The sequence below is a fragment of the Seriola dumerili genome, unplaced genomic scaffold (genome assembly GCF_002260705.1).
Source record: "Seriola dumerili isolate Sdu_G_001 unplaced genomic scaffold, Sdu_1.0 BDQW01003014.1, whole genome shotgun sequence".
NCBI lineage: Eukaryota > Metazoa > Chordata > Actinopteri > Carangiformes > Carangidae > Seriola > Seriola dumerili.
The window spans coordinates 102,006-113,856 of NW_019177269.1; the positions used below are offsets into that span (position 1 = coordinate 102,006).

The following is an 11,851-nucleotide window of genomic DNA, read 5'->3' on the forward strand; positions in this document are numbered from 1 at the left end:
ACTCAGTATGGGACGCACTGGAGACCTGAGAACAAGCAACTTAGAAATCTAGAAAAGGAGTCCTTTTAAAAAAGAGAAAATGAGCAATTGTCTCACGGTGGCACGGATCCTGAAAATGACATTTTACATACACACATTTCAGACACCCATTTCTCCATGTTTAATTAGATTTGTCTGATTTTTATATATAAAGATGAATTAATAGTTCATTTGGATGAACTCTTTCATCATCACATGAATGTGCACGATGCACTGTCAGCAACATGTTAAGGTGCAGTGAGTCACTGGCTGAGGAAAATCTGCTGTAACCGGATTAGAGGCTCTTCATCTCCATATCTACATAACCTGAGCGTGACTAACAGGATGTACTGTACAAATTGTCACCTGCATGAAAATATATTATTATGAACGGTGGGAAATGTGCTGTCAGGTTCATAGTTGTGGAAAATGTAGCTCAGAATCTTTTTTAACATCTTATTACGTTTATAAATCGTCTCTCTTGTGAATCTTAAGCTTCTATTTAATGTTTTTTAAATGAGATGATAGTAAATATTTTAGTCATGAGAGTTAGAGAGATAATCTAACAAACTGGTATTTCGTCTTCACTTCTAATGTTCTGTATTTGGCTCCACACAGAAAGTCACCTGCTGATTTTCTTCATGTACAAACGTGGAGAGAAACTGAGGTGTTAGAGAGTTTAAAGTTTTCAGGCTGACAGAAGGGTTGCAATGCCTTTGTTTTTTACCTTTTTAAGGTTGATTATTTTACTCAAAAAAAAGACTATAATGACATCTATAAAATACAGATACTGCACTTTGCCTTCGGATAATCTTCAGGGAGTGTAAGGAGCAAATACAGAATATAAACAAAAGGCTTTTCTTTCAATTTTCTTCTATTTAAATGGTTCTTTTAAGAAAATAACCTGTATTTGGATTATTTACAGTTAATAGTTGAAATGTATTTGCTTTGCTGGGATTTTTTTCTACTAGTAAAATACATTAAAATCAATATTATAAGAAACGACACTTAGCTGGAGTCGCACAGCTGTTCAGGTCGAGTAAGTGTTGACATATCAGACATCAGACGTTGGGCGGCTCCACGCACAGACGGTATTCAGTGTAATAAAAACATATGTACCATTTGTAATTCAAATGCACACTAATCAAAGACTCGGACTTTAATCTGCTCCTGCTCTGTGTCCATCAGGTCCACAAGTTCAACAAAGAGGAGAGATGCAGTGGGGAACATTCTCAGTCAGGTAACTGACCACATCACAGTTTTTAATGTCATTTGCGCCTCTTTTCTAATTCAAACAAAGACTAAAGCTGGAAATGACATTTCTCTTTGCTCTGTTTGTACGACGTGAACAAAAAAACAAAACGTCAGCAGCAGCGTTTTATCAAAGTGGACAGAATTACTGTCCAGATAGTTAGAGGACACTGAGGATTCTGGAAATACCTTTGCATCAGTATGTGCTATGAATTATGTTAGAAATGATGAGTTATGAATAAATTACCTTCTGGGGTTTTCAGTGTAATTGTAATGTATAAGAGGCACAAACTGGGACGAGGTTTAGAAGCTCTTTACAAGCAAATATATATAATCCAAGACTCTCCATTACTCTAAACATATTCCGTACATTTAATGTCCATGACTTCCCTGTGCCTCTCTGCAGAGTGCCATTCTCTGCGTCACCGGGACAGGAGGAAAGATTCAATTGATGCCCGATCGCTCAGCTCCCGCGGCAGTGACGGTAAGCCCCATTCAAACGGCATCATCTGTTTGGATGAATGGAGAGACTCTGCAGAGGAGATGAGCAGGAGAGGCAGAGAATGACGAGGGGCAATGGGATAAATATGCAATGGGAGGAAATAAGAAAAAAAGTTCTATTACAAAGGCGGGAACACAAAGGAAGAATGAGATGGAGAAGGGGCAGATGATTGGAGATGGCAAATCAGAGAATGAGTCAGCCTGTGTTGTGGTTGGTACTTGAACTAAAGAGATCTTAAAGAGAGATACTGTGGGCTGATGACATTACAAACCTCCCTCCTCAACTCACTTTGACGCAGCTGCTGCTATTTTCAGGTATCTCAGCTGAGTGCTGCTTCTCCCGCTTCCCTCTTCTCTAATCAACCTGTTTTTCTAACTCTTCTCCTCCTGACATCCTCATTTTCACATTTCTTTATTCTTTACATTTTACATTTTCTATAAATTCTTTTTTTTTTTATCTTTTATTCATAAGCCCTCTGATTAGGCCTAACTGCTGCAGACCCTGTGATATCTTTTTCTGCTAAAATATTAAAATGAGTAAATAATCAGGGTTTGGCTCATTGATTATTATAATACACAAAATCTTTTTTTTTTTTTTTTTTTCTGAATTACAGCTCCCAGTTTACAGAATCGAAGATATTCCTCTGTTGCCAGGATTCACTCCATGACCATCGAGGCTCCCATCACCAAGGTACGCAGCGTTCAGCATTCAGTCGTTTTGCAAACCTAATGGTCCCACGCGGAAAATTATCTTTGACATTTCAGTTTTGAAGTCTATTTACATTCAAATCTGCACTTTCAACAATCTGCAGAATTTATTTTCTCTATTTAAGTGAAACAAAAGACATTTTATGTACATTTGTATTTTTGTGAACAGGAAAAATTAGTAAAACTTACTTCTACATGTGATTTCTTTTAACTACATCATACTTGTTCTTAACAGTTGTTTCAGCATTTCCTATACACGTCAATGTTGAAATGGTTTGTCAATGTCCACATCTGTTTTTGTACTTAAATTTCTCTTTGTTTAATCATTATTAGCTTTATTCACATCTGGATTTACATCTTCAAAATTTCCTGAAAACTTTTCAGATAAAGTAATTTCAATTTTTTTTTAATGAATTTACATCTCAATGAATTGAATAGAGTGTGTTTTTAAAAAAATAGGGGGGAAAAAATGGTCAGATATTTTTGGGCCTTACATACTGTAGTTCAAGTGCTATCGATGGCTGACATATGACAACATTAAATGTTCTGAGAAAACCATGTAATGGGGTTAAGGGAAGCTATCGTCTGTAGGGATCTTCCTCCAGTAATCAGTTTCACACTGAATCCTTTATGTAAGTCCACGCCTTCAGCAGTGAGGAGAAATCACTGAGCTCATTCTTCGTTCTTCACATGTCGGGTTTTCCCTGTGAATGCAGTTCTCTTATGGCTCATTACCAGCCGGTTTCATCAGGAGATGCACACAGTTTGATTGCAACACCTCACTTCTGTCCGTTTGAATCCCTACCACTTTAACGTATCATCCCAACACCACAGAGCCATTCAGCGTCCATTAGGAGCCGTCTTCACTGCCTTAATGTCGTTTGACCGAGCCGATAATGGAGGGTTTGCCTCTTAACAACTGCTAATAGGCAGACATAACAACTAATATGATATCCTATTAGTGAGAAGATGTGTCACTGCCTTGCCTCTCTTTCTGCCACATGATATTTAAACTCACTTTCTTGCTGAATAACCAACTTTATGCACATATTTTCATACTTCAGGAAGTCCTGCTAACAGGAAGCTGCAATAGACAGACATAAATACAAACATAACCCCCACCCAACCCCACTTTCTGCAGTATTCGTGCTATTCTGCATTGTACAGTGTTTTGTGGATAATTTAATTCTGACTGCCTGCTAGATTGTCCCTCAAAAGTGTCACTGTTAATAATTGTGAGGTTAACATTAAAGCTGTAAAACTGTATCCCAAACCAATAACTTTTAGTGGTGAAACTAAATATTCAACTTTATTTTGCGGATGATCTTATTTCCTTGCAGGAGACGAGATAATTAGCAGTAAAAGATAAATTTCATTGTTCCCGTGCTCTACAGGAAGATACATTTCTGGTGATTATTTACAGCATGGATGATAATGTTGTGAAACACACACCATGTCTTTGGACTCCTTGTTCTGCGCCACTATTTACAGTTGATGCTGTCAACATCAGGGGATTTGTTCTTGTGCGTTTATTTGTGACGATCACATTTTAACAGAAACATTCAATGATCGGGCTCTGTGAATTTTCCATGACGCCACTGACCCCACTGTCACTATGCTGTGAGCAACAATAAACCCAGGTCAAGCTGTCGGCTGGGTCATAATTTCATAATGTACGGTATAGAGTATGTCGCATTGTCTCTCTACTTCCTGCTGCAGGTCCGGTGATGTTCTTATGTGTTCAAACAGCAGCTGTATTTAGCTGTTTCGCCCCAGTCGAGATGTCTCCAGCATCACATGCGCATCTCCATGACACATGCACAAAGAAAGGAGCGCTCTGTTACGCTCGTGTCTTGCAGAGGGCTCTTTGTGCATCTGTCTTTGTGTAATGTCTGTTTTGCAACAGAGTCGGGACTTTTTCTTTCCCCCCCTCCTCCCCAGGTAATAAACATCATCAATGCGGCGCAGGAGAGCAGTCCGGTGACTGTGGCCGAGGCCCTGGACCGTGTGTTGGAGATCCTGAGAACCACCGAGCTCTACTCCCCTCAGCTCGCCTCCAAGGAAGATGACCCCCACACCAACGACCTGGTTGGGGGGCTCATGAGTGTAAGAGGCAGTATAGATTCTTAGTTTATTCATAAGTGTAGAAGCTTGAAACACTTTATAATGTTAGAAACATGTTCTTACCTCATACATGTGACACTGAACATTCTTGTTCAACAAAGACATTTTTGGCTTCCAAACGCAAATCAAGTCTGTATTTTCAGAGTGGCAACAGAGACTTTGTTTATTTTATTTTTTTTTATTTGTTGAATAAGCTGAACTATGAGGTGAGTCACCGAACACAGATGTTTACGTCTGTTCTGAAACAAGTTTTCAGATCCATCAGATGAAACGGCAACATCCAGCAAGACAGATTTTGTTTATTCTATTTAACAGATAAAACGGTTGAAATTCTTTCTTTTCCTTTTCTTCTTTTTTCCCCAAACACTGTTGCACTGGGTGAAATGTTCCCTCTTTACCATGAACACACACACACACACACACACACACACACACAAACACAAACACACACTAGTTTATTTTGCATACACAGTCCCGCTGCCAGAAACACTCACCAAACGTGTGTTAATCCGCAGCTGAAAATAGTCTCTGACAAATGTATTATTTACAGTACAACAATTTGAAGAACATCTCTGAGACACAACACTGATGATTAGGAATTACTGAGTCTTTTAAAAACACAGTTACAGATGTGTATGAGGTTTGTTTTTTTGTGTGTGTTGAGAAGAAACAAATGGGCCCAGAGCTGCAGACTGGCTGCGGAGGTGGGAAAGTAGTAGGAGATGGACTAACATATTTGTCTTTTTGGGATATTTTTACATAAGAAAATAACAACAGAATCTTTTATTCTCTTGTTCCCACTGATAGTAAATATTTATCTTTTGCAGGAAAGTTTTATTGCATAAATTCTGGCACTAATGTGCTTCTATATTTGTAATTAATGGAGCTGTTTCTTTTTGTTTGTCCAGGATGGGCTGCGAAGACTCTCTGGGAATGAATATGTCTTCTGCAAAAGTAAGTTTTAAGGAACCAATAAATTATCATATTATGCCACCAACCATGTATAATTATAAAACAATATAATACAATATAATTACTTCTTTGTGGCTGATTAGACCTGAGGTATTAAGTGACGTTACCGAACACCGTGCACTGATTGAAGTTGCACGTTGTCCAGCTGCTAACAGATGCAACAAAACTAACAGAGGGAGGAAGACGCCATTCAAACCCTTATAGTTCTGAGAAGAAGAATATAAAAGAAATGATTATTCACACTATAATGACTAAGACGAGCCAAACAATGTTGAGTTAATGTCCGAGTCAAGAACGTGTAGGAGTACAGACCCTCATCACCACACAGATTATGGAACATGACGGCCGCTGCCTCCGGTGAATCTCATGAATAAATGTTGAGCTTAAGGTGGTTATTGTCAAGATGAAAGCTTCACCATGTTCTTTTAGCTTTCTACCCTGTGAATTCTTCCATCTGAATTTATTATTATGAAATACCCATTATGATGATTAAAGGCACAAGAACACTTCACTGAGAGAAGATCAAAATCAAGAGTCTATTAGCGAAGAGATTCTTCTTTTTCATCAAGATGAAAACAGTGTCCTTACAGCAGAGCTGCAGCTCCGTCAGCTCTCGCACAGTTTTTAAACAATCTTATCACACACCATCTTTGACCCACACTCTCAAAGGAGCAGATTTACAAAGTGAGACTCTTAGTCAGTGTGTTTGCACATGTATATAGATGTTAAAGAGCCAAGACTGGTACAGTCATTCAATATTTATCCGTCAGATCTCATGCAGAACTGCCTCTTGCTTTGCCCCCTTTTATGGTCAAATCACCTTGAACCGTGTGTGTGTGTGTGTGTGTGTGTGTGTGTCTCTGTACACGCTTCTGTCTATTTGCTAGATATGAGCCAGAGCCAGCTGGCCATCCCGGTCACTCTGAATGACGTGCCTCCGTCCATCGCCGAGATGCTGAATGATGAGGAGTGCTGGGAGTTCAACATCCTGGAGTTGGAGGCAGCAACACACAAGAGGTAGACAGTGAATAAAGGAAGACAACATGAGGAGGAAGACTGTTAATCAAAATGTTCAGTATACTGCTTATTGTGTGGATCATGTCAGTTAATTATTACTAAAGCAGTTATTTCATAGATTACACTTTAACATCCTCCATATTGGCTGTTAATGTCTTCCTACCTTCAAAAGAGCATAAAGACTGGAAGCAAGAGGTTTTTCCAGATGCATAACCCTTACACTTAGTTTTATTGTTAGCTGTTTCCCCTGTTTCTAATCTTAATGCTATGCTAACTACCTGCTGGCTGGACTGGTAGCGACCTTCTCATTCTACCCACAGACAGTCGGCTTTTCTCTACAGAAACTGTGATGTCAAATGATTATTCAAGTGATTCAGGGTAAAAGGATAAAGATTTACACGTGCAAAAAAAGACTTTAAACTCTATGAGGATGGAGGAAGAAGAGACAACAAAGAAACTACGATGTAACGAAAAGAGCAATACACAAAGTATTGGGTAAAGTTCAGGAAAACACTGATTAAGTGTGTGTGACCCCTGCAGACCGCTGACTTACCTCGGGCTGAAGATCTTCACGAGCTTCAGCGTGTGCGAGTTCCTGAACTGCTCGGAGGCCACGCTGCGCTCGTGGCTGCAGCTCATGGAGGCCAGCTACCACTCCTCCAACTCGTACCACAACTCCACGCACGCCGCGGACGTGCTGCACGCCACCGCCTACTTCCTACGCAAAGAGAGAGTCAAGGTTGGAAGAAAAACACGCGGACGTTTGAAATGTTGCTTACAGATGCAACAAAACAGTGTGAATCCGTATGAATATGATTGGACATTCCCAGTCAGCTGGTAGCCAATTGTTAGCCACTGCATCTAAAACAACGCATCACACCAAAGTAGATTCTACAAAAATGGTGTCTCCTTCATGTTGCTAAATGCCACAAAGTCCTAAATAATAACACACATGCATATAATATCTACCACATGGATCATGTACTAGTCATCTCTACTGTCATCCAAAACAGGCCCCAAAAATCAGTCAACAGCGTGTTTATGAAAATCCAGCACATCCTTTATTAACAACATGTCCAGGAAACCAACACGCTCTGGTGCGGCTCAGTCCAGTTCTGACGTCACCCTCTGTCTCTGCTGTCTCTCTCAGGGCAGTCTGGACCAGCTGGACGAGGTGGCGGCGTTGATAGCAGCCACGGTGCACGACGTGGACCACCCAGGCAGAACCAACTCCTTCCTGTGCAACGCTGGCAGTGAACTGGCAATCCTCTACAACGACACCGCCGTGCTGGAGAGCCACCACGCCGCCCTCGCCTTCCAGCTCACCGTGCGGGACAGCAAGAGCAACATCTTTAAGAACATCGACAGGTGTGCAGCGGCAGCTAGCGGTGGTGCTGTACTGTTATCTACCGGTGTGCTGCTCTTAAACTGATCCAAATCATTCTTCATCCTCTGGCAGGAATCAGTTCCGAACACTGCGACAGGCCATCATCGACATGGTGCTGGCCACGGAGATGACCAGACACTTCGAGCACGTCAGCAAGTTTGTCAACAGCATCAACAAACCGATGGCTGCCATAGAAGAGACCAGCACAAGTGTGAGTGTCGGTGGGCTTTGTGTGTCACAATCAAAGATTCAACATCTCCCAGAAAGACCAGAAAACACTTTTTTACTGGTCAGTTATTTACTAATAATTTCTTGAAAGTTTCCTGGACAGATACAACTCATTATATATTAAATATATGGAATTTATGCCTGTAGATAAAGCTCAGAGATCATCAGTGGATGTAGTTGTTGATTTCCAGAGTCTTTTCTGCTCCTTTTCAACCCAAGTAAATATTCATTCATTATTAGTTTATTATCTCAAACTGTTTATGATGAATTGTAAGATAACACATACACAAATTCACAATTTTACATGTTCAGCTGATCGACTTTGCACCGGCTGTGTGACTGCGTGTTACACAAACTCAACAATTCATTGGAAATATACAAATTAGGTTCTTCTAAAGAAGCTTTTTATTAGAAATTTACAGACACGTAAAATACAGTGTAACTGAAAGGACTCTGTGTGTCAGTAAATGCTGTGCATATATTATTTTTCTGTATATGTGCAGATGCTTATGTGTATCACGTGTTTCCAACAGAGCATGAACAGCGACTGCGACAGTCAGGCCAACATCAGGAACTCTCCAGAGAACCGTCTGCTGATAAAGAGGATGTTGATCAAGTGTGCAGATGTGGCAAACCCCTGCAGACCGCTGGAGCTCTGCATCGAGTGGGCCGGACGGATCTCAGAGGAGTACTTTGCACAGGTGTGTGAACAGCACTAATACAGCTCAGTGTGATAGAACAATGCAGTTAAAAGCTGAGAACAGAGCTGTAAAAGGGGGACAGGCATTTGTTTCTTTTGATCATTTTCATCATCTCACTTTGCAGAAATTATCTCATTTATGGTCTCTGACCTTCCAAGCTACAAATATACCTCGAGTTTGCATTTATTACCTCCACCGAGCAGGTGGTTTTCACCTGAGTCTGTTCGTCAGTTTGTTTGTTTGATTGTCAGCAGAATTACAAAAAGCACTGAACCGATTCACAGCAGACTTGGAGGGATGGAGGGAGGGCCAGGAAAGAACCCATTAAATATTGGTAGAGATCCTGTTTAAGTGGCAGATCCAGGAACTTTTAATCACTTTTCTTAACATTGTGAGATATTTTGGGCATTTCTCGACACTTTCGTCAATTTCTCAGGAAATAATATTTGGATCTTGATGTAAATAATCAGACATGTCTTTGGTGTTGAGATCTACGACATTCATTATGATCTCTCTGTGTTTGCCCTGCAGACAGATGAGGAGAAGAGACAAGGGCTGCCAGTGGTGATGCCAGTGTTTGACAGGAACACCTGCAGCGTGCCCAAATCTCAGATCTCCTTCATAGACTACTTCATCACCGATATGTTTGACGCCTGGGATGGTAAGAATCTTTTCTGTTGTGTGTTTGCATGCCTCTGCGTTTTGTGTCACACACGTTTACCATTGATTGATTGATAGATGGCTTATAGTTGAAACACGTTTGCCCCATATTAAATGTCAAAATTATTCAAGTGTGAGTGCCAGCATCTACTTTATGCAGCTACGACCGTGCACCTGATACAGGAGCCTAATCAGGATTTGGACTTGTTCGCGCTGCCTCACTCGTCATATTTACCATGACGCCTGATGATGATGACGTTAGTAAAAGGTCAGGGTCACATTCATAGTTTGGGAGTCAAAACAGGTGCTGCGATCTCGCTGCGCTACAAGCTTAAATGTTTACTTTCAAAGAAGTAGTTGCGCCAGAAAAAGTGGTGTGTTTGGAGGTTGTTGCTCTGACACATGTCTGAAGTTCACTTACTGTGAACAGTTTCAGCTCCTCAGCTGGTTAAAGTTTTTTCAGGAACAGGTTGAGCAGAAGGACAAGTCAAGAGAAGCAGAGAGGAAGAGCATGGTGCTTGTAGCTCCCCATTCCCACTGAATTTCCCTTTTAGTTTAGTCTTCCCAAGAGGGAACTTGTTTACTGTAAACACGACTCTGTTGTCACGGAAAGATTCCTAATGTCAGTGGGACAAAGAGGAAACTGCGTCGGGGGAGGGGAAGTTGGGAAAATAGTAGAGGGGATGGGGGTTTACGATCACTCGGTTTGGGGACAGACGAGCGACCAAGCAGAACTTCACTTACACATAAACACAAAAACACACACATGCAGCCGATTTCAATTCACCAGGGTCACTGTCAGGTCATTGCGGGGTCATCGTTAGGCCCAGAGGTGCAGAGCGGGTCGTCAGTGAGCCGGAAATGAGGATGTAAATAACAAGCTGAGAGAGAGTCTTGCACACACTCTTGAGAACACAAGTGTGTGTATGTATGAGTGTGTGTGAGTGAGAAGAAGAGAGGCAATGAGACCTTTCAACCCTAGCAGTCCTATTATGTGGGAGCTATTACAAAGTGTACATAACATTACATTACCACTGTGCATGAACTAACCACACACACAAACACACGTGTTCCTGCCTAATAGTTCATGTGGAATGATAACAGGAAGAGACGATGGCAGGTGTGTGCAGTGAGTTGACATTTCACTGTAGGTGTTTGTGTTTATTCCTGGTTTCCTGAGGGATTTTTATTTAACCATAAAGGATGGGGGTCACAAGTCTTCCCCAAAATAATAATCACATTTCCATTTGTGCTCTGAAAGAGTGACTGATTATATCTGAAGGCTCACATCATGTGAAAATATCACAGTGGTACCTAACGTCACCAGAAAAAGGCAAATGGTGTTAATTTTTATGCCTTACTATAATATGACGTTTTTTCAAATTTTTTTGCCTGACTGTACTGTGACTTTTTTTCACATTTTTTTGCCTTACTATAATATGACGTTTTTTGACATTTTTTTGCTTTACTATACTATGACGTTTTTTCAGATTTTTTTGCCTCACTATACTATGACGTTTTATGCCTTACTATACTATGACGTTTTTTCAAATTTTTATACCTTACTATACTATGACTTTTTTTTCACATTTTTATGCCTTACTATACTATGACTTTTTTTCACATTTTTTTGCCTTACTATACTATGACGTTTTTTCACATTTTTATGCCTTACTATACTATGACTTTTTTTCACATTTTTTTGCCTTACTATACTATGACGTTTTTTCACATTTTTTTGCCTTACTATACTATGACATTTTATGCCTTACTATACTATGACGTTTTTTTCACATTTTTATGCCTTACTATACTGTGACGTTTTTTCACATTTTTTTGCCTTACTATACTATGACATTTTATGCCTTACTATACTATGACGTTTTTTCACATTTTTTTGCCTTACGATACTATGACGTTTTTTCACATTTTTTTGCCTTACTATACTATGACTTTTTTTTCACATTTTTATGCCTTACTATACTGTGACGTTTTTTCACATTTTTTTGCCTTACTATACTATGACATTTTATGCCTTACTATACTATGACGTTTTTTTCACATTTTTATGCCTAATTTTCTTGTGACTTNACTATGACATTTTTTCACATTTTTTTGCCTTACTATACTATGACGTTTTTTTCACATTTTTATGCCTTACTATACTATGACTTTTTTCATATTTTTATGCCTTATTATACTATGACATTTTTTCCAATTTTTATGCCTTACTATACTATGACGTTTTATGCCTTACTATACTATGACGTTTTTTCACATTTTT

General features: G+C 39.8%; 1 protein-coding gene across 2 annotated transcripts in view; it reads left to right on the plus strand.

Annotated features, from left to right (window-relative positions):
* Positions 1–11,851, plus strand: part of pde8b (phosphodiesterase 8B) — a 42,714-nt gene that overhangs the window by 23,319 nt on the left and 7,544 nt on the right. For both annotated transcript variants that reach the window (XM_022769483.1, XM_022769484.1), the window contains 11 exons: positions 1,207–1,258; positions 1,676–1,753; positions 2,385–2,461; positions 4,420–4,584; positions 5,511–5,556; positions 6,462–6,591; positions 7,132–7,330; positions 7,742–7,959; positions 8,051–8,189; positions 8,740–8,907; positions 9,439–9,568. In XM_022769483.1, the coding sequence (XP_022625204.1) occupies positions 1,207–1,258; positions 1,676–1,753; positions 2,385–2,461; positions 4,420–4,584; positions 5,511–5,556; positions 6,462–6,591; positions 7,132–7,330; positions 7,742–7,959; positions 8,051–8,189; positions 8,740–8,907; positions 9,439–9,568 (1,402 nt within the window). The remainder of the gene's footprint in view (positions 1–1,206; positions 1,259–1,675; positions 1,754–2,384; positions 2,462–4,419; positions 4,585–5,510; positions 5,557–6,461; positions 6,592–7,131; positions 7,331–7,741; positions 7,960–8,050; positions 8,190–8,739; positions 8,908–9,438; positions 9,569–11,851) is intronic.